General features: G+C 38.9%; 1 protein-coding gene and 1 long non-coding RNA gene across 15 annotated transcripts in view; one reads left to right on the forward strand and one right to left on the reverse strand.

Annotated features, from left to right (window-relative positions):
- LOC110405685 overlaps positions 1-23,507 on the reverse strand; it is a 382,975-nt gene that overhangs the window by 349,744 nt on the left and 9,724 nt on the right. For 5 of the 14 annotated variants that reach the window (XR_002443060.1, XR_002443057.1, XR_002443058.1 and 2 more), the window contains exon 1: positions 7,740-7,972. The exons of 1 other annotated variant lie outside the window; for it this stretch is intronic. This is a non-coding gene — a long non-coding RNA (uncharacterized LOC110405685). Of the gene's footprint in view, positions 1-7,431; positions 7,710-7,739; positions 7,974-23,507 lie in introns of those variants that run through there. 8 more of the 14 variants (XR_002443051.1, XR_002443066.1, XR_002443061.1 and 5 more) reach the window with 5 other exon arrangements.
- Positions 8,005-21,622, forward strand: ERCC4 (ERCC excision repair 4, endonuclease catalytic subunit). Its single transcript, XM_021411200.1, has 11 exons — positions 8,005-8,224; positions 8,816-8,996; positions 11,904-12,099; positions 13,445-13,652; positions 14,594-14,774; positions 15,108-15,236; positions 15,834-15,944; positions 16,890-17,481; positions 17,710-17,802; positions 18,309-18,421; positions 18,832-21,622. The coding sequence occupies exons 1-11, from the start codon at positions 8,051-8,053 to the stop codon at positions 19,563-19,565; spliced, it is 2,712 nt and encodes a 903-aa protein (XP_021266875.1). The 5' UTR covers positions 8,005-8,050; the 3' UTR covers positions 19,566-21,622.

Consider the following 23,507-nt stretch of genomic DNA (forward strand, 5'->3'; position numbering starts at 1 on the left):
ATGAAGTAATGTTTTGAAGGCTAAAAAGGTAGATCAAGCATATTTTCCAAATCTCAAAATATTTTAAGATCAGAGGCCCTGTCCAGTGTGCACTGACACATTCAAAGTGGTTGCACCCTCTGTGAATTTTCTTTATCTACCTTTTCTTTCTTACTCTTCTCCCCTCTCTTCCTAGCATGGCTACTACTACACAGCTTTATCCAAAAACAAGTAATAAGTATTTCAATTAAATAAAATTAAAATAAGGATAAAAACAAGCAACCCTACATATAACAATTTCTCGTTTAGTTACTTTACCATGATCTACTAAGCAACAGTAAGACGAGGATAAACACACACAGATCATGGCCGAGCCTCCTTGGCAGTTCTGCAATGACCCATTCTGAGGGTTTATTTCTTTGATATGAAGTATTCTCAATTTACTTTATTGCATTTCTACCACAGGAAGGTGTTAATAAGTAGTTCCAAATACTCCCCATGTTTCCTTGCAGCAGTGTGTCTGATCACACAGCTGCTCCTGTCACCCTCAACACACATTTCTGAGTTTCATTGTTACACTTTTGATATTGATTTCTTAAACAAAAGAGTGAAAGCACTATGCATACATCTGCTGTTCCAAACTTCTGATGCAATAGTGTTTCCCTTTAAGGTATGTAATTTCCAGAAGGAACATCATCCCAAATATTATTGCAGAAGTTCACTGCTGTGTTAAACACCATTCACTTTTTTCCAGGTACGTCCTCTTACAGTCCATAAAGAGAAAGTCAAACGCTTGGATTTATTGCAGGTTTACAGTAATAAGCTGCAAAGTTGTTTTTATAAAGTCCCTTTTCTAAAAGCCATAAGTCAGTGCTTATCGGCCAATCCTGCCCATATTTGTGCAATTTGGATTTTTTTTTTTTTAATGGCTACATTGTACATCCTCCTTTATTTTAGACCCATGGTAGAATAAACTAATTTGCTTACCAGATATTGGATTTAGTTTGAGAAATGTCATTGTAGGAGGAGCGAGATTACATCTTCAGTTAGCTTGTATCCGTAGTATGCACTTTTTCAGTAAACTACTGATTTGAATTTTCTACCTTTTCTTTATGGGAGTCTTCTAAACCACAGCAACCAAACCTCCCACCAAAACCCAAGGCCAGGAAGCACCTGCTGCCCATGCTGCTGGCAGTCAGAAGCGCAGCCAGGCGTGAGCAAAGCAGCACATTTATCACACACAGCACAAGTGTGACACTGGTGTTATTCTGATGACCAGAGGGCAAACAATAATTACTCTCACGTAATGTCCATGGGTTTAGCATTCATCCACTTTTTTCTTTAGTCCACTTTTTTTTTAATGAATGTGAAGTGACAGACTGTTAACCTAACAGATAATTGGGTGACATGATCATAACATGTTTTAACAGCAATCACCAGATGTGAAGCCAGGTTTTCCACACCACCAAGCCACAGCCTGGGCTTTCAGAACAAAAAAATGACTAAATACAAAACAAGCTACAATTAAACAGGCCTGTCTACAAACTGAATTAGTGTTTGGTTCTAAAGTTACTTTGGAAGAAAAATGTTTGATTATAAAACACAAAAACCGTTAACATCTGTATAGCACAGATATTGATTTTACTTAACGGACTTCAGCAAGGCCCCTACACATGGGAAAAATAAAAATCATACTCATGCAATCATAGGAAATACACCAGAAAGGCAGACTGGGACGAGAGCATGATTCCTGGGATGCCAGAGGGAAGTACCCAAAAACTGAGACCTGGAGAGTGAAAGGCAGCAACAGGGAACGTGAAAGAATGAATCAGAATATCACGGGATGTCTAGAAGCACCCGTCTTTCTGCACAGAACATATTCCTGTTTCAAACCCAGCTGCAGCTATCTATACTGAGGCTGCCCACAAAAAAAAAGGAGAAAAAAAAGCAAAAAATGCAAGAAATGTATACCTCCATTAAAGTTGAAGAAAAAAATAAAAGAAATTACTAGTTTGTTCTTGCATCAGCACAGGGGTTAGTATTCTGCCTTTTAGGATTCGTTTTCTACTTTACCCTCTGTTATGTCTCTACATCTGGAGATGTGAAAGAAAAGAACCCCAATCTTTTTCAAGAGGCTGCCTCAGATCTCCCCAGACTTTGGGAACAAAGCTCTCTGTAACTCTAGTTCTGTCTCTCCTGTATTACGCTTCAGCTTCTGGTTTAAACTGTACTTTTATAAAGACTCATTTAATCCACACCTCCTAACATAACCTTTACATACGTGGCCTTACAAGTTTAGAATTCTGCTCACTTTCCTGTCTGGGGCAAGGTTTAAGGCTTAAATACCACAGGGTTTATGAATTATATAATTCCTCATTAATATACAAAGATTACATCCCTATAGTAATGAACTTGTTTTCTTAGCAGGAAAATAGTGAAACAATTTGGGCACCTGCAAGACCTACGCTTTCAAGGAAACGTTTAAAAGTCAGATGAGATTTTTGAGTATTGTCATGTAAAACACTTGATCTGACTAACCTACTCCCACCCTGGGAAAACACACATCAGGATAAAATGAAACACGTGAAGTTTGAAAGCGATTCAAAGGACTCTTGGAACTCAGGAAAGACATTTTATTAGTCAGGCCTAAATAAGGAGCCAGCTTTAGTCTTAACTGTGAACTGATTGTTGCTGCTTTGTAACTAGAGGTTTTCTACAGGCTCTAAAAAACATTTCCTCTCCTAATATGAAGGAAATCACAGCAATGACAGCAGAACAGCAAGGTCCTAGGCAGCAGCAAGCAAGGATTTGCTCAAAGGGAACATCCATAGACAGAGAAACAAAGGGAAGAACTTGCTTACCTTCAAAAGGCCTCAAGTACACAGGGATCTCCAGAGAGATCCCCCTACCTCCACTGCCAGCCCTTAAATGAGGGCTGGGAAGGGGTGGATCCTGGCTGCACCCTTCCGGTCACACAGCTGCATTGCATTGCTTGCACCTGAGCTCCCCTGGCTGGCCCTGCCTTCCCCCCAGGTGCTCCATCACTGCTTCAGGCCGTGACTTAGCATTTCTGCTACACTCCTCTACTTCAAATTGAATTTAAAATATCATTAAAAATAGAACAGATCACATATTCATAATAGTATACAACTAAGAAATCTGCAAGGTAATTTGGACAGTTACTGAAAGTAAAGAGCATGAAAGATATATTGATTTGAAATGAAAGTGAAGATGTAGATTCCAATTTTGATTGTGCGTTGCATGATAAGTCCCAGGAAATGCCTTCAAGTTTATCAATGCTCAGGAGATGTTCCAAGTACTAAGAACCATAAGAGAAGATTAGTTTTCTTGACATCTTTCTCAGAAACACAATTCATCCAAAGTAGGATATAAAAGCCAACAAGCAGTGAAGTGGAGAGAAGAGGCAGTACTGAAATCCCCGAACTCTTTCCTTTGCAGCGTGATGCTGACAGGAGGTAGCGCTGTTTCCCACTTTAAACTGCCCCAAATGAAAACGTTCCAAGAAAACAGTGGCATCATACTATAGAGCATTTATACCTTATGCTTGCAATTGGGCACTAGGTTTTTCTTCCTTAAAAGCAGTTAACCATCCTTTTTCCCTCACTGCAATAGGTCAGCGAGGCAGATGGCTATTTAATTTAGTTACAAGACCAGTTGTGCTTGGCACAGTGGAAGCAGGGATGTGCCTTTTCCTTTCTTTGGAAAAAAAAATCTCTTTTCCTAGAAAAGTTACCTAAGTGAATGTGACCTAGTACTTCTGCTGTACTAAAGAACTCGGGAAGAAGATACGCATCCTTGAACTGAACATTCAGTTCTTCTGTCAGCCATAGCAGTAGAACAGCCACAACCACCAGATTTCATCTGTTTCAAAACCAAAGCTCTGCTGTTGTTTTAAGCCATTCAACAACATATTCCAAACTCCTGATTTCTAATCTGAACACGGGTATGTCGTTCATCTTGGAGAAGATCCATACGAGAACTGACTGCTTCACTGGCAGAGCTGTAGCAAAGCACTGTGTCCTAAAGGTCAACAGCTGAATCATCAACTGTTCCTTCTTTTGTTAACGCCAAAGCGGTTAGCTTGCAAAAGTACTGCTACCAACTGAACAGCTTACGACTTCTGGGTGAAGATAATCACGTTCCTTAGAAATGCATGATAGCGTTGAATATAGGCAATGCATTTATACGCTTAATCTGTCACTGTTACATATTGCTACAATAAAGAAATCTCAACTTATCTCACGACTTTTACACCTCGAAACTATTAAAGCGGAATATTCTACACAGTCACCACGTATGCTACTTCTCTAAGATGCACATGTGAAGAAAAAAGTCTAAACCAAGATTGTTCAGGGTACTTATATCAAACTATATGTATCTTTACACTTTTTAATTTAGCTTTGCAACTGGGGATAAAAAAGACTGTGGAAATCATTAACAGCTGCTGAAGTTTAATTCTGAGCTGACTTAAGACAAAGTGAAGCAAGCACAGCTGCTGTTGTCGTACAGCACTTGGAACAGAGGGGAAATCAAGGTGACGGAGTCAGTAATTCCAGGGTCTCATGGTCTGCGCAAAGCTCATCCAGGACAAGAACTTAACTTTCCCTTACTAATGTTCCCTATCCATCAGACCACAGCCCAGATCAATTCTTTAATCAGAGCTCATTTTTAACCCAGCAAAATCATGTCATGATTAACTTTCAGGATAGCTTCACTGGGAAAGAATAATTGGATTTTCCTTTACAGGGGAAATATTTTTTCATCTGTAAAGAATGTTCAGAATGCAGACTGCTGGAGAAAAATCCATTTCAGTCCATCACAGATCACAGAAGGTGCCCACCTTAGAACTAAATGTTCCAAGAAAGTGAACAAATGTGCCTATAAAATGACTTCTCATCAATCTCCCAGATATGGAACACTTTTTTCAATTTTGAATGTTATTTTATACTTACAGATATATATCAGTATTTCTGTTTTTGTTGTTTTTCTCAGAAAGGAAATTTCTACATATTTAAATACATATGCATAAATTGGGAACCTGGATTGTAAACCCACGCATTAATTCAGACACTTTTGCTTCAGCAGACTTGGCTTTTAATTATAAGCTTCAACAGCTCGCTGGTTTTACTGAAAGTTTGGAAAGGAACAAAAATGCCGCCACGAACAACGCGACGGTAACAGCAGGACGGTGGATGTGAACCGCTCAGGGTTCATCAGCTAATGAGTTTAGGGACTGGCTGGTAAACCTAACTAGAGAAAATGCCTCAACACGTATAGGATTTGAGATAAATAAATATAGTCGATTTTATTTACGATAAAGTTAGTTCTGTGGGAAATAGTGAAATGCCAGAATTCGTAGTGGTTTCACCGAAATTTGCCACTGTCTTGTTAACTGCATAGCACAGTGAGGCTCAGAACACCCACTGGGTCGGTCAGAGGTTTTTCTCACAGTTGATGGAGTTGGGCAGGCCAGCACCCCAGCACGGGACAAGGCCAAACCGAGACATCCACAGCGCAGGAAGCCTCACCACGTTTTCACAGCTGAAAATAATGAGCTTTTCTTAAACACAACGACAGGATGAAAGGCATAATAACTCGCTGACGTTTGAAAAAGAATAAAAAATAAGTTCAAGAGAATTTATCTAAAGATTGGTCTTCTTCTCACAAGGAGTCTTCCTCAACTCTTTACATTACAACATTAGTTTATTAATGTATTGCACAAGAACTGTTACTAGTTTTCAGACAAGAGTGTTGTCATTGCACACGTGGATAGATGAATGACTGACTTAAGGCTTCTTGCATCCTTCTCTTCTTTAGTAATAACTTGTCAAAATTAAAATTAAAAAAAACAATTGGCTGCCAAAAAGCATATCTTACAGAGCAGGTTCATCTCAATTTTTTTATGATATTCATAACAACCAAAACAAGCAATAAGCCTGCCTCTGATGACTTGTTCTCTTGCACCACCATACAATTAATCTGCCTCTCAAAGAGCGTTAGCTTGATGAATACAACAGGCCAGTTAATGCATTCTTAAAATGTGTAAGTAAATGTCATTCTTGGGAGGCTGGTAACAGACTCCACCAATCTCATGTAATTTATTGGCTTGAAAGTAGCCTATATTTTGTGTTTATTTATAATTTGATACAGAATTAACCTCCGACAGTTATCTATAATGTTCATTACATATATATATGAACAAGTTCTAATTTTTTTTAAATAAAAATAAGTCTTCACTGATAAATACAGAGATATATTAGCAGGCTTTCCTCTCAATATGTTGCTTCTGACTTGTTATTCCCAACTTGAAAATTATACATCGCTCTTAATTCTCACCATTTTTAATCCTGTTCCTATACAACTTCTTTCTTGTGTATTTAGGATTATTTCTTTTTAGTATTACTCTGACGTTTCACACATACACACACACACACACACACACACAAAGACCTAGAAATGAAATGCAAGAATTTAGGTCTAATTTCTGCACTTCTAAGATAACCCTGACAAATGACAGCCCTCTACTGGTTAATAAATATGTAAGCGGAAAAAGTACCTCTCACTGTATTTAACCAGAATAAATACAGATAGGTAGATGGATAACAGACAGAAATAACCAGCTAACGAAACGCAGTGAAATGCCTGAATTGTTCTATTCTGTTTGGACTGCTTAGAAAACATTGTTTCTAATTCAGGTAGGAAATACCAGATCAAGGATATGGCTAGTTCCGAAATTATATGGACTTCTCTATAGAATACTGTAATTCCTCAAAGAAGCACCCTTTCGTGAAACATTAAAAAAAACAGTAATAAATGTTAATGATAACTATCATGTTACTGTGTAAACACTTGGTTTGGGCAGTAAAATCATGGGATATCCTAAAGTCAGAAGAGAGCCATGAGGATCACCAAGTCCAGCTCCTGACCCGAGGCGTGGAAGCCCCAGGAATGAAATGCTGTCCTAGTAAAAATACTGTTATTCCGATGCTACTATGGCCCAAAATAAGCTTTAAACACTAAATAGCAGCCAGCTAAAAATGCGAACCAATGTAAGGTACTTGGCAGGATAACTGACAACGTGATCCAGGTTACAAATTAAAAATTGTTCAGGTATCAACATAAAAATTCAGAAATAATGTAAGTGTATGAGCGCTGGCCGCACTGCTGCTGATGCAGCCAGGATGCCCTTGGCCTGGTTGGTCACCTGGGCACGCTGCTGGCTCACATCCAGCAGGAAAACAACAAAGTATTGGGGAATATAATGAGAGTTAACAGCCGTTACACAGAACAGAGATGCGGAGCGTGCCCCCTGGGCAGGGAAGCAGCCACCCGCGCCCGCTGAGGCTGCACCCAGGGTTTCCCTGCCAGAGGCCCAGAAAGTTTACTGATTTTAAGAGAAGCTGGAGACAAATTTCTCTGTCCTTCACCGACCTGAATTCTAGGGTAGTTCAGAGGAGTTCCCTTAATTCGCAGCCGATGTGGCAGCAGTTCTGAAGCCCCTCAGCACTACGGAGCCCTTCCCGCGCCAGGCTGAGCGCACGCGACGCGCTGAGGAACGGCTCCGAGCGCGGGAACGAGGGCGGGATTCAGTCCGCCTCGGGTTTGTTGTTTAAGCAATGTAAGTAAGTAGTAACTAAACATAAATAATTTGTAATACAAACTCAAAAGACTCCCGGGTCTCACACCTACAGTCACTACGCCCACCTCGCTGTGAGAGAAAGCAACGGGGCTCAGCTCACCTCACTGGGAGGGCCTGGGGGCGGTTTGGAGGACAGTTGAGTCCCTTCTCCACCTCATTTTCCACATCGTGGCTCTCGGGGTCCTCCTGCCTGGGCCGAGCAGGGCCGAACACGGAGCACCGGCCCCGGCCCCTCCCGCACACCACCGGGGAGAGGGAGCCGCGCTCCAGGCGGGAAGCCTCGCCGAGCTCCACGCGGGAGGACCGCGCGCTCCGCCCGGCAGGGGGCGCCGTCGAGAGCTGCTCGCCTCAGCTCCGCGCGCGGGCGCTCGTCTCGCGCGCAGGCGCCGTTGCAGCGGCCGCGGGGCGGCCATGGCGGCGCTGCTGGAGCACGAGAGCCAGATCTTCCTGGACCTCTTCCACCAGGACGGGCTGGTGGTCTGCGCCCGCGGGCTCGGCATCGATCGCTTGCTGCTGCGCTTCCTCCGCCTTTACTGCGAGCCCGCCAGCCTGGTGCTGGTGCTGAACACGAGCCCCGCCGAAGAGGTGAGCGCAACCGCTCGCGCTCGGCGCCTCCGCGTTCCGGAGGGAGCGGAGCGGTGCGGGGCCGGGCCGCGGGTGCGGGACGGTGCATGGGGCGGGGCGAGGAGGCGGCGGGGCCGCGGGGCGCGGAGCGGGCGCGTGTCCGTGTCCGTGTCCGGCGGAGGCTGTGGGTTCTGAGGTGAAGTTTGACGCAGTGGCTTCCCTGCCGTACTGCCTTGGGTAGCGGGCGCTCCCTTTCCAATTCTCCGCACGTAAGTCGGTATTAGAATTGCCTGTTCTCCTAAAAGTGCTACAGTAACACAGGGGAAAACTGGGTGATACAGCTTCCGGAGTAAACGGTGTCTGTGGGTCACACTTAAGTCCTGTGTCGCTGCTATTGGAAATACGCGAGGTTTTAAGTCACCCGGACTAGGCTGATACTTAACCAAGTATACCTATAAGAAAAGAAATCGTAACTGTCTTTCTCAGGTATATCTTACACTGCCATGTTTTCAGTTGCTTTGGGGCTATTTTTCTAAATAAATGGAATGTGCGTAATTAAGATTCTCTTGTCATCCACAGTGAAGTTTTGTGTTCTCACTGTATCTGTTGTAGGAGTATTTTATTGACCAGCTGCGGTCAGATGGAGTTGTGCACCTTCCTCGGCGCGTCACCAACGAGATCCCCAGCAATACTCGCTATGAGTTTTACACGCAGGGGGGGGTTCTCTTTGCTACAAGCCGAATCCTCGTGGTTGATTTCCTTACCGACAGAATTCCTGCAAACCTCATCACTGGTAAGAGTTTAATGAAATAAACATATGACTGTTCTGTTTGAAAATACATAAAGCTTAACTCTGTACAGAGAGTTCTACTGATGGTATTGAGGCCGAAGAATTATTTCTTTAATAAGACTTCGGTGAAAGGAACAAATATGTAGTTCTTTTTTCTTTTAATGGTCATCGTAGAATCGCAGGGGTTGGAAGGGACCTCAAGAGATGAAGTCCAGCCCCTGCTAAAGCAGGTCCCTGCAATAGGTTGCACAGCTCGGCATCATGATGGGTCTTGAACACTCCACAGAAGGAGATCCCCACACCTCTCTGGGCAGCCTGCACCAGTGTTCTGCCACCCTCCCCGTAAGGAAGTTCTTCCACGTGTTAGTACGGAACCTCCGATGTCCAAGTTTTGGCCATTAGGTCATCTTTGGTCCAAACTTGTTTGCTTTGTTTGATCAAACAATTTGAAAACGCCCACATTCTTTTTAGATAGTGGATAATGCGTCTGTATGGATTTTGAGATCAATAACCACTTGGAAAACAATCACCAGTTAAACTGCCATTGACGTAAGAAGCATAAGCATTCCCACTGACTGCATTGCTTCCCAATAGAATAATTGTCTGCGCTTGGTGAAATAGTGTCCAGAATACTCTCAGAACACAGCCTGTGATTAAAACTGATTTTATATTGCTAATGTGCATGGTTGATAAGCATGCAGTTTTTTGCATTAATGAATTCCTCATGACAACTTTTCCCATCAAGTAAAATAACTATATCTAACTAATCTTCCTCTTGTAACACCTTGTAGGCTTTCTATTATGAAATAACGCTGTTCTAAAGACTCTGGAAATAGCTTGCGCCTTTTTGTTGTTGTATAAAAGTTGTGCACGCTTGTTCTCCCATGTTCTGTTCCCCTTCTTGCCCTCGTTGTTTTTATATACTTGTCTGAGCTGGAAGCCGTCTTACAGCCCAGATTGCTACTAAAACAGTTATTAAGAGCCAGGGATATAGGAATATTTTACTTTTATGTAAATGTTAACATCTTAATGGCTGAATACAACTGAATATTGAATGCTCAGATGAATGTAAGTTTTTGCTCCAGAAACTGTATCTCTTTCATTTTAGTCAATGTATGAGAGGTTCCAATCTGTGAAACATCTTAAACAGTTTTCATGCTAGAGCCAAAGGACACTATGCCTGTCAATTCTGTTATTTCTAGGTTTAAAAAAAAGTGGAGTTTTGAGGCACCCTACTTTGGGTTTTGTTTGGATGAGAAGAAGAAACACACTAGAGATTTAAAAAATCAAAAACCTCCCAAGCTGAAACGACCTAGAGTTGTACTCCTCGTGGTGCCACTAGAGGTCCATGTGACAGCAGCTTTTGCAGAGATTCAAAGCTCAGCTGAAACGTGCTTCTGTTGGAAACTTACTGCCTGTACGTGAGATCGTGCAAAACCAGCAGAAATTTGTTTCTTGGGGAACAAACATAGGAAAAAAAATACAGCAAAGCATTTTGAAATGTTAGAAATGTTTAGAAAATCACTGTAGAATCACATGTGAATTAACACCTGGTAAAATCTTAAATCCAGCTAAATGAAAACAAATGATCATTGCAACACAGAAGTATTTTTTGCTGTGGTTTTGGCCCATTACAAATGACGTAGTGAATACTTGTAGCATGGTAAAACTGACACAACTTGGTGTAGAAAACAGTGGCATGTCAAAATGAATGAAGAAACCTGTTATAAAAATTAGACTTATTTTAAGTTTGTCAGCTTACCGAGGTGCGTGATGACAGCTTTACTGCTTGATGTCTTTAGCTTCCATTTTAGGAAGATGTTTATTATTCCATTGGAAGCTGTGCACAGATAGAAGTATCGTGTAGGCCTCTCTTCACCGGGAGAGACTCGGAAAAATACAGTATGCTGTAAGCCTTGGTTTTAACAAGTCTGGGTTGAGTGAACTGTAAATCCCAAAAGTGTTTGCTTCAAATGCTTAAGGCAGCTTAACTGTTGTTTCATTTCTCTGTACTAAAATGTGTACAATCGTTTTTTCCTAATACTCATAGCTGTGAATAAAGTTGGTGTAGCCATAAAACTGAAAATCCCTTCTGTCCACAGTTGTGAATATGAATATCAGAAGGGGGGAAATAGCACAAAAAATGTTTTCATAAGTTCTTTGAGAACAGTTCAAGATTTTTGATAATCCAAGAAACATATTTGACAAGTCTGGAATTATAGAACTTCTGTAATGAAAGAATTCAGGTACCGAACTTGCTCTGTGGCAATACTGTGTTACATCTTACATTCGGTCTTCCTCCTTTTAAAAGGCCCAAGTTCAAGTTCTGCTTGAAGAATAAACAATTTTGGAAGCTACGACGTCCTGCTACTCAAACACAAGATTTTTTTTTTGCTAAAGATTCACCATTAACCCAGCCCTGTAACTGGGAGTGTCTGTGGTACTGAAAGCAAGGAGTTGCTAGGTTTCAGGAGAGAGACTGACTTCTTACACGGGCAAACGGTGATAGGACAGAGGGAACAGTTTTAAGCTAAAAGTGGAGAGATTTAGGTTAGATGTCAGGGGAAAATTTTCACACAGAGGTGAGGTGCTGGCACAGGCTGCCCAGAGAAGCTGTGGATGCCCCATCCCTGGAGGCGATCAAGGCCAGGTCAGATGGGCCCTGGGCAGCCTGATGTGGGGGCAGCCCTGCCCAGGGCAGGGGGGGTTGGAGCTAGATGATCTTTGAGATCCTTTCCAACCCAAGCCATTTTATGAACCCATGAAAGTTTGTTCAACATCATAGTAGAAGATTGAAATTGTACTTTATTTAACAAAAACAGAAGAGTAAGACAAACTTGGGGAAAAATATATTATTAAGTATTCAGTCTTTCTTTACTACTTTTTAACTTGAAAACTTTATTTTCCCAGGGGTTTTAGTATACAAAGCACACAGAATCATTGAGTCCTGTCAGGAATCGTTTATATTGCGACTTTATCGCCAAAAGAACAAGGAAGGCTTCATTAAAGCTTTTACAGATAATGCAGTTGCATTTAACACTGGTTTTTGCCAAGTGGAAAGAGTGATGAGAAACCTTTTTGTCAGGAAACTTTACCTGTGGCCAAGGTAAGGCACCTCTTTACTCCACTGAACTACTATGACTGCTACCATGGATTCCTAACAAAATGAATTTCATGTAATCACACTGCTAATCTGCGTTCTCTGTTTGTATTTGCAAATTAATTTCACTCAATTATTGACAGAAGTGATTTTAAAGATGCTACATTTCTCGAAGTATTTTTGAAAATAGACTCAAGTTAAATCTTTAAGAGGCTGAACCTTACAGTATAACAGTCCTTTTAGCCAGTAGAAATCATAGTAGATAGTGATACTTAGCTTAAGATAAGCATAATTTATTAAACATCTTGAAGCCATGAAGTAACAGGAATACAGCCTTGCAGTTCTGCCGTGCGCGGAAGGATTTGTTTCCAGTTGTGAAGAAGCTCCACGACTATCTCTGTCTGTTTTGTTGGTTTGGGTTTGGTCAGTTGTATTTTTTTTTTTTTTTTTTTTTTTTTTTTTGTAATCTTCCTCTATGGGTATGTCATCTCTGAAGAATATTTCTTGATAACTATTAGAAACTAAGTTGCCAAGCTTGTGGCATGCATTAAGTCTTTCAGGAGCAGAGCCACAAACAGAATTGGTCACCTCAGCTGATGACCCATTCAGTGCTCCTGCCTTGGGCAGGAGGTATGCATATTTGCTCCTTCTGTCCAGCCTAGAATGGGTTTCCCTCCATCCAGTGTACTCATGTTCTGCACTGTAAACTCAAAATTTCAAGTTTTCCTTTTAGTATTACAAAGAAATAAAAATGGACGTAGATAGGGTAAGAAAGGTTGAATATAAACTCTAAATTTTCTTCCTTGGCTTCTTAGCTGTGGAGACTTGAGGGTGGTAGTGTTCTTCTGTCTTCTTCTGTTAGTTGAAGTCAGCTGGCATCCATGTAGCTGCAGTAGCCTTACTGTTACAACACAGCTCCTGTAGCCAAGGACCTGCTGCTTATTATTCAAAGCTAAGGATATCACAGTATTTGCTAGTGGATCCATGCGATTCCAAAGGGTTTATCAGCCCATTACAGTTTCCTCATTATGAGATCTTCCGTTTTTACTTCAGGATTTGTTACCTGCAATAATGATGTGGAATCTAGTGCAGTAATTCTCCAGGGATCAGACGCCAATGCTATAGGCTCATATGATGAGGATGAAAAGATCATATTCAGGGAATCATCAGGTGGTTTTATGAGACCATTCATAAAACTGTAGTCCTTGCCTCTGTAGAAAGAGTTAGGATTTGCATTTAGCTTATCTGTTTACATTTAAATCAATTGTAACTTCAGTTTGTATGAACTTTTTTTAATTATGGTATGAAGCAAAATACTCACGTAAATCTTAATAAGCTGTTTCCCTTGTAGATTTCATATAGCAGTGAACTCATTTTTAGAGAAGCATAAACCCGAAGTGGTGGAAATACATGTGTCAATGACCCCTAGTATGCTTGCTATCCAGACTTCAATCCTGGACATTTTGAATGCATGTCTGAGAGAACTGAAACGTTATAATCCAGCTCTTGAAGTAGAAGACCTATCTTTAGAAAATGCTATTGGTAAAGCTTTTGACAAGGTAATCACTTTGGTTGTTTTGCTATGTCTTGTAAAGGGATCCCTTTGTAAAGGAATGTCCATCTTTGAACTGTTTGGCGTGCAAACAAGAACATTATTTGTAAAATAATTAAATTACCAGCAGGTGATGTTACAGTTTGCTAGTAGGATTTTTGATGTTTTGATTGTTCTCACTTCATTTGGCAAGTTCCTATATCAAAAACATCCCGATTCACAGTATAACAATATTTAGAGATGGGTATGCAGTGTTCTTGCCTTCCTTCCCTGCCCAGTTTTTCTCTTGAATTTCCTACCTGCGTTTTCTATTTTCTTTATTAGATGAAGCATGGTATGTAATAGATAACATACACATGCATGTAAGTGTTGTATTTTTAACCATTATATATGTGAATTAACTGTGTGTGTGATGGTGTTATTGGCAGGTCTGCAACATGACTGGCATACATACATATACTTTCTGTAGGGTAAAATCATAAATTTCAACATTTGCATATTAACTGTAATCTCGTCTTGACATGAAATGTTCTGTACTTTAGAAAATCTGGAGGTGTTTCTGCATTGTATTCATCTTATGTTAAAAATTAAATGACATTACAATGTTTTCTACTTTACCTAAATAAGCAATCTTAAATACTAAAGGCAGAGGCCAGTGAAATATATATATATATATATATATATATATATATAAAAATATTAAATTCATATGTATATATGAATACATACCTATTAAATTCATATTTATATTACCAATTTTTTAATATGGGAAAGACAATATGTACTGAACACATTAAATTACACAGCTGCTAATTGTTAAATTGCCTAAGTTTTTTGAATTTATGAGTTTATAAAAAAATCTATATTACAGGTTTTTTTAAAAGGCATTCCTATCTTGATTGTATAGTAGATATATGACATCTTGAACTTCCCAATTTATATTTCTAGACAATACGTCACTATTTAGATCCTCTCTGGCATCAGCTCGGAGCTAAGACCAAATCTCTGGTCCAGGATTTGAAGATACTGCGTACTTTGCTACATTATCTAACTCAGTATGATTGTGTCACTTTCCTTAATCTTCTGGAGTCGCTGAAAGCAAGTGAAAAAGCTTTTGGTGAGAATTCAGGTAAGAACTGAATACAAGTTAATGCATGAAATAGTGAGATGCTGATTCTTTTAATTAACATTCCTAAACATACAAAGGTATCTAATTAGGTTTTATATAACTAGCCATAAGGACGTAGGTTTTTATTGACACGTAATGCTTTTATCTGCCCACATAACTGCTGTTACTTAACAGTGTGAGATTTGTATCATATTTCTGCCTTTTATTAAGCTAGTAGTTACTTAGTGAGCAGGTAGTGCGGGTAGTACAGGTAATCCAGATAAGAGATGTGGGCTTTTATTGGAAAGGTCTGAAGCATACACATTTTAAATGTCATCTTCTTTTCGTCTTTAGGTTGGCTGTTTCTTGACTCCAGTACTTCCATGTTTGTAAATGCTCGAGCCAGAGTTTATCGCATTGCAGATGAGAAAGTGAATCAAAAAGGCAAAGTCTCTGAAAACAGAGATATAAAGAAGGAAAATGGTACTCATCATTCCTAGTTTTAAATTGGAGAGTGTCACGTGGTTTTGAACAGTCTGCATTTTATTACTTGGGCTGTGGTTCAGAACATTGGTCTTAAACAGCTCTAGACCTCAGTCAGCTACATAAGATATCAAGACATAATCTTTGTTCAAAAAGTATGTAATAAAAAACATAGAACAGAGTCACAAAGTAAAAGATTCTTCTCACCTTGCTCACCCAGTCACTGGGAGAGCTTGTATGGGATTGTTCTTGAATTGCATAGGTATTTAGCTTCATCTTATTCATTTCATATGAAGGGATAGGAAGCTGCTGTTATTTTAATTTAAAATACACAGATATATATTCAGGAGTTTCAGAATTGAAGGAAAAGTGAATACTTCAACGTTTTGCTTCATTAAAGCATTTTTCCACATTTTTAAATGTTTATAATTTTAAGAGTGTTCTTGAGCCCCATCAGTATAACGAGTTGCATATGTAGGCTGTTGATTATTGTGCTTGCCAACAGCTATCACACTATGACATTGAACCATTAATTTAAAGTTCTGAAGAGTATTTTGGCTTGTAAAAGCTGCTATGTTCAATTGTACTTTGTTTCAGAACTGAAAAGGGAATTGATTCTAGAAAGTAACCCAAAATGGGAAGCTTTGAGAGAAGTATTGAATGAGATTGAAAATGAGAATAAGAACAGTGAAGACCTTGGTGGTCCAGGTGAGAGAATATTATTTTAATAGTTTTTAATATAATAATTTGTGGCCTTAAGACAAAGTGTTTATGTAAAAATATTTGGTTTTAAAACTACTACAAAAACTTCCACATTGAAATGTGACCTTTCCCAGAATAGTATCAAACTGAAAGCTGAAGGTGGCCGCCAATGGTTTGTGTTGGCGCTTCCATTTGATGGAACCAGATGACTCCTCTACCAGTGTAACTTTGGCCTTGCACCTCATCTCCACATTACAACATTTCCATAGTTGTCTCACTGTTATCTCTTACCCAGTGTGTTTCTAACTCCTTTTCTGCTTTTCCTATTATAGGATTTTTCATTCCCTTAAATTTCACCAAGTTTTATTTTAGGAAATTGTAAGGGTAAAAAAAGTGTTCTTTTCTCCCACCCACAGTGTTCTGACTGTGGATAAGAACTGGCTCTCTCGCCTCGTGTTGTAGGAGTTTATCTGAGTCAGCTAGCAGAGAATTGTTCTTTAGGGCCCACAACTGTCAGTAATACTGTGTGAAACATGTATTTTTTAGAATCCCTGACACAGGTGACAGAGGCTGAAAACTAGAACAGTCTCGATTAAGTCGTCTTATTCTGCATTAAAAACAATTTATATTAAAAAAAAAAAGTTGGCTGCTTCAATACATACTGTATCTGCTTTCTTTCAAATGATCAAGAGAAAAAACTGATTCAGATGGTGTGAGAATAAGGAATGCTGAACTTCCATTAACCTTCTCTGATCTTGTTGGGTACAAAACATGGTATAATTCAGACTTCCTGAAAGTCCAGAGCAACTGTGACCACCAAGTGTAAAGGCATTTGGCAGGCATACTTCTAGGATCATTAAAAACAATTTATTTGCTCAAGATGTCTTGTGGCTGGATAAAAGGAATTACAGTGTAACAGATTATAAATGTGATGTTGTTTCTTGACTGCAGGGCAAGTGCTTATTTGTGCCAGTGATGACCGAGCTTGTGCACAGCTCAAGGAGTGTATTACTGATGGAGCAGAAGCCTTTTTAGTGAGACTGTATAATAAAACATTTGGAAAGGATGAGAAAGCTGGAGAAGTGTGGATTAAGGACAGAAAAATGGTGAAGGCCAAAGGAAATGCCAGACCAGGCACAGGACCTCAACCCAAAAAAGCCAAACTCCCTACTTCTTCAAAACAAAACAAACACAAGAAGCAGCATGACCAAACTATAGTCCAAATGATAGGGAAAACTGAGGAGGAAAACAGAGAGGAGTTGGATGTGGAAGATAACAAAGAATTAAACGGAAGCCAAGAAGACAGTATTGAAGAGACCATTCTCGAAGATTTCCCTGTGAACTTACCCTCAGATTCTTACTATGGTATTTTCAAAAACCCGCTTACAATTATTCATCCATTGCAGGGTTGCAGTGATCCCTATGCTCTCACTCGGGTACTGCATGAAGTAGAGCCAAGATACGTTGTACTGTATGATGCAGAACTAACTTTTGTTCGGCAGCTGGAAATCTACAAGGCAGGCAGACCTGGGAAGCCTCTGAGGCAAGTTCACTTGGTGCTAATCAAGAATGTAGTTGGTCCAGTTTTTATCTTAAAAGAAAAATAAAATCTGTTGTGCGCTTCTGGCAATCCACTCTGGTTGAATCCCAAAGTTTCAGGAAGAGTATCTGATGTTGGTAAAAGAGGGAAAACTGGATATAAGAATTTTTCAGGCAGTTACTGCTACTAATCTTAAGTATCTGTAATCTTTTTTTTCTTCCAAACCTGTAGGGTTTATTTCCTCATCTATGGAAGTTCAACAGAAGAACAGCGCTATCTCACAGCCCTGAGAAAAGAGAAGGAGGCCTTTGAAAAACTAATTCGGTAACAATTAGCTTATTATCTACATTATTAATTTTTCACATCATTTCCTTATGTGCTTGTGCTTTAAATGGTTTTTTAACTCTGAAGGCTTTAAATAAGCTACCTGGCACAACTGATGTTTTTACTTAATTGTCTATGAATTTCATATTGGAAACTTCTGTAAACGTGTTTTTGTCTGCAGGTAACACATCTTGTAAGATATTTCTGAGGTTTTCATGACTTAAGTAGTATTCAGGAGCAAAACGATTATTTTCTTAGACATTGTCTTCTCACCAGCTTATACTTCTAGTTCTAGTCATTAGTTCTTTTGTTTCATATGCTCTGAAAATTTCTAAAAATAAAAAGACACTTGGAAGTGCTAAAAATTGAGAATAGAAGTCTAGAATCTAGCCCAAACAGTCTGGAGTGCATTTCTTGTCAGGTTTTCAAGTAGCATTCAACTCTATGTAATTTTGTACTGACTTTTAACTGCAGTTTTTAGCGATTCTTGGTTTATCCTTCCTTAGAGAAAGGGCCAGTATGGTTGTTCCCGAAGAAAGAGAAGGAAGAGATGAGACAAACCTAGACCTAATAAGAGATGTTAAACCTGCCTCTTCTTCCACTGACACACGCAAAGCAGGTGAGCAGTTCCTCAAGGTAGACTTGCAGCTCCGAGCCATGAAAAAGGCCTGTGAGCTGCTGTGGTTGAATCCCGTCCAAAACATGTGGGTGGGTGACTGAGGCACAAGGATTCTAGAGTCCTGATGAGGAACAAGTAGTATCTGCTTTAGTCATCTCTCACTGTCTTCTCTGTGAAATAACAATGAATTATATATTTCTTTGAAAAGAAACTATAGATTAATTAGTATTTTACCATTAAGACAGATCACATTTGGATTATTTCTGGACAGCCTGTTGATTATGAGACCAGTATTGCCTGTAGTGAGGTGGAGAGAAATAAAAACATCTCTTCCGTTATGGAATATGCTTCAGGAAAGGTAGAGTTGCGGGTCATGACTATAGGTTAAGTCTATTTGTTTTGCTCTTCAGGTGGACAGGCACAGAAGAGTGCTCAGCAGACTATCATAGTGGACATGCGGGAATTTCGTAGTGAGCTTCCATCACTGATTCACCGTCGTGGTATTGACATTGAGCCTGTTACTTTGGAAGTTGGAGACTACATTTTAACTCCTGATATCTGTGTAGAGCGAAAAAGTATCAGTGATCTTATTGGCTCCTTAAATAATGGAAGACTGTATACACAGTGCATTTCTATGTCACGTTACTATAAGCGACCGATTCTTCTGATTGAATTTGATCCTAACAAACCTTTCTCCTTGATTCCACAAGGTTCCCTACGTCAGGAGATTTCCAGTAGTGATGTTACTTCTAAACTGACTCTTCTCACACTCCATTTCCCAAAGTTACGTATCCTGTGGTGTCCCTCACCCCATGCTACTGCTGAACTGTTTGAAGAGTTAAAACAAAACCGTCCACAACCTGATGCAGAAACAGCAGTGGCGGTCACAGCAGATTCCGAAACTCTTCCTGAGTCAGACAAGTATAACCCTGGTCCTCAGGACTTTCTATTAAAAATGCCAGGTGTTAATGCAAAAAACTGCCATGCCTTAATGAACCATGTGAAAAGCATCGCCGAGCTAGTGACGCTGTCCAAGGACAAACTCTCTGAAATTCTGGGTAATGCCGTCAATGCCACACAACTATTTGACTTTATTCACATGACTTACAAAGAGGCATTATCTAAGGAAAAAAACAAAAGATGACTAATGAGACTGACCGGCATACGTCATAGATAAGCTTTTCTTGCACAGTACTGTGGCAAGGTACATGAAATATTTAAGAAATGCCCTCTAAGACAAGCAGCTCTTTCCTGCTAATGTTGTTCCATCAAGTTTGGTATCTGAGCTAGTTATTAGAGAAGGCAGGTTTCACGAGGAAAATTTTTAATACAGAAATGCAAATGATTTTTATTTCTATAGCACTTTAACAAATTTTATAGTAACTCTGAATGAACTAAATTCTTCATCAAGCCATTAAAATTGAGTGCTAAGTCTTACTGATAGTTTCCTTTTGAAAGGTATGTCTTGTTAAAGCTAAAAGCTCTTTCACCTCACTTACTTGAAAGTAAAATATAGGTATACCATTGGGACTATTCTTTTATAACAGAGCATGTCTTCTCTCATATAATGTGATACTTTTCTAGGTAAGGTTTTCTGAAAGTATTAACAGTTCTTCTAGTATTGTCTTCTTTCCATATCCTATTGCACTCACATTTAAATGTCTTAAATAGAATATCTGTCAGTGAATTCAGTAAAGCTGTTGTCGCCTAGAATATATCTTAGCATTCTTTGTAGCATAAAGCAGAGAGGAAACAGGATTATTTTGACAGTTTGTGAATGTTTACATTGTTAAAAACCGTGTATTATGCACTCAGCTTTGATGCGACAGCTATGCAGCAAACTGCAATTGCCAAAAAGATTGATCATTACCAATCTCTCATTACATGCTAATGTATTCACATTAGCTGTTCACAAACTCTTTATTAACTCTTTATTTCTGTAAAGACTTGCATATGAATATTTTAAAATTTTAATGACAGATCTATATGATCTCCATAATTAAACAAGAAATTATTAGTTTTCTATTTAAGCTCAGGAAAGAACATATGTGCAATTTCAGATTCAGTGTTTGCTGTGCATTTGAAGTATGAATTACAAACTTGTTAATTTACAATCTGAGCTGTGAGATTTTGAAAATGAACATCTTTTTCTGCAGATGCAAATTTCACCAATAAGCAGATCCATAACAAAATTAAAATTCATTAATTTAAAAAATAAATTATTCTAGCTGTGCATACTTCTTGCTTCTGATTTCCCTGCATTGAGATCAGAACATTTTTTGTTTTAGTGTGTAGCTAAGATTAGGACTTCTATTGCTGTACGCGCTACTTTTTTCATTGAGTATTAAAGTCCTTCCATGAGGCATTTGCTTATTCAGAGCAATAAGACCAGAGATGTTCTGCATAGAAAATGCCTGAACAGTGGTGCTAGGATACCAGAAAACTGAACTAAAAATGTAATTGTCCTGAATGCGTGTCCTAAGGAACTTGGCTCAAAAAAAGGGGGGCTGAACAACTTTCGAAGACATGTATTGTTTGTGCATTTGCATCGGTAAGATATTAAACAAACTGGGGTTTTTTTTACTGTTTTTCTTTTTCCAGGCTGACAGTACTGACATGCAGTATTGCATGTCAGCTTTGTCAGTACTTTTTTTCCTTAGATTTGTGTAAGGTGAAAATAAAAGCTATGTGAAGATGTTGTAAAGCGTTAGCTGCATTATATGCTAGATCAAAGTCATGCAGTGCAATCAAATAATATATGTATATATTATTTTACTAAAATGTTGTTTTGTGTGGAAGTATTCTGTTTTCTATTTTTTTCTTTAAAATGCAGTTATTGTTCTATGGCTTCGCTTTTTCTGTCTGGGTATCTTTATGAGGTTACAATACAGTCTAGGTTATAATAATTTCTGGATGCATGTTAGTGGTTTGTTCTTCTGAAGCAGTGGTAACCATCTGTCAAGAAAGGTGGGAGAAGTCTCATGTCATGAAACCACCTAAAGTTGAAAACGAAGCCAAGGAGTCATACTTAACCTACACACAGCCAAAAAAAAACCATGGATAAATGCTGAAACAGTTGATCTGTTTTCTGCAGTCTGTGGGTTTTTAGAAATGCAAGTAGGGGTAGAAACTGAAGAATTCAGAAACTATTGCTCCAGGATTTTGTAATACTTTGTAATTAAAATTTATTCCACATGTCCACTCCTTGATATAATGGCAAGAATTTTGGATATTTGCAGAATCAACTCAAGCAAAGCATAAACCCTTTGTTTTGTTTTCTATATGAAGTCTTCAGTATCTACTTGACTTTGATCTACCTTCTTTCTCTGAAAATACCATCACCAGCAATATATACATTTTTTTCTTCTTTTTTTTAATAGTCATCCCTTCCAAAATTTCCTCTCTTTAATAGGATTTCTAAATGTGTTCCACGGTTGGCTAGCAACCTAGTCAAGAATAATACAAAAATGATAGATGCATTTGCCAATAATATATATATATATTTTTATTATTTTGCTAGTTTGTTCTAAATTCAGCTTCAAAGTATGAGAAGTAGTATCTGTCATCTGGAAGATACGGGTGAAATTTGGTGAGGATAGTAAGGGTAACAGCATATAATTGTTAAGTAAATTGCTTGCAATCCGTAGTTGGTTTGGTCTGTTTAAATCAAGATTAAAATTCTGAAGTGTGTAAGTTTAAAAGGTTGCATTACTAATGAGAAAAATGAATATTTGGTAATATTTGGAGTTTAGAGCTTCCAGCCCCACCCCACTGACCACTGAAAATTGCAATCAGAAAATAGCTGAGTTATAATTCAGAACTGCAGTCCTCTTTTTTGAGTCGATGAACACTGACATTTGAAATTGTTCATTTCTTAATTTTAACTTCTCTTCAGGCTCTTTAAGGGAAGTAGTGTAGTTACTAAATAAAAACAAACTCTTACCTGTTTTCCCTACTAATTTGTTGCAGCTAACTGCATGTATATGCTAGAAAGCTGAGAAAAACAGAGACTAAATAAAAAGGGACTAAGGATTCTCTAAAAAAATAATCTCTAAAGCACTGTTACCTTCCCCAGCTTGTAGAGTCTTAGGGGAAAAAAAAAGTTACTCCTTTAAAAACATCATAAAGAGAAATTGTATGAACAGGACTGACAAAATGTCCTGATGAGGTTGTACAAGGAAATACTCAATTATGCTTTAAAGCTTCAGTGCCACTTATTTTGAGTATACAATGTTAAAGAGTTCATCTTTCAGATATTTCAATACAAGCATGCTAGCCTTTTACTTTACTTTTTTGATCTGTATTTTACAAGCTTCTTTGCGACAAATGTTCTCAGCAAGAATGTCTTGAAAACCGGGAAGAAATGTTCAATAGTTTGGCTAGACAATAGTTACCTAAGAGATGAGTTCTTCAGTTTTACTCAATTTAGTAAGTGTAACCAGGGCTACTGCACTGCTATGGTGATTTGTTGTCTAAACAGAAGATGTTGCTGCAATATATCAAAGTGGGCCTGCATATATACTAATTTTAGTGAGATTTTTAGAGCATGGCAGAATGATCTTAATCCACAACTGCTATAAAACACTATTCCTAGCAGTATTCAATTGTGGATAAACAGTTACTATTTTTTTAGCTTTCATTTAACATAATACCCAAGAGCTTCCCTCTGCAAATAAAAAGGTAGATTTCATTTGTCAGGTCTTTGGTCACTCAGCATTGCTTCTTTTTACTTCATCTTTTTATCATCAACTATCAAAGAGAAACAATATCATTACTAAAAAACTAATATTTATTCCAATTATTCAGAAATGCAATCTTGTTTTTCAGCTCCCAGCTTCTTCCTCAGCTCCCAGAACGATGCTTTCACCATTCTCATTTCTATTTGTTTTTTTTTGTGAATGTAAATCACAGAATCACAACGTGCCTGAAGCTGAAGAGACCTCTGGAGGTCGCCTGGTCCAGACCCTCTGCTCGAGCAGGGCCACCTCACCCAGGCCCACACCCGGGTGGATTCTGAGGATCTCCAAGGAGAAAGATTCCACAAATTCTCTGGGTGCTCAGTCACCCTTACAGTGAAAAGGTTCTC

The sequence above is a fragment of the Numida meleagris genome, chromosome 13 (genome assembly GCF_002078875.1).
Source record: "Numida meleagris isolate 19003 breed g44 Domestic line chromosome 13, NumMel1.0, whole genome shotgun sequence".
In the NCBI taxonomy this organism is placed as follows: Eukaryota; Metazoa; Chordata; class Aves; order Galliformes; family Numididae; genus Numida; species Numida meleagris.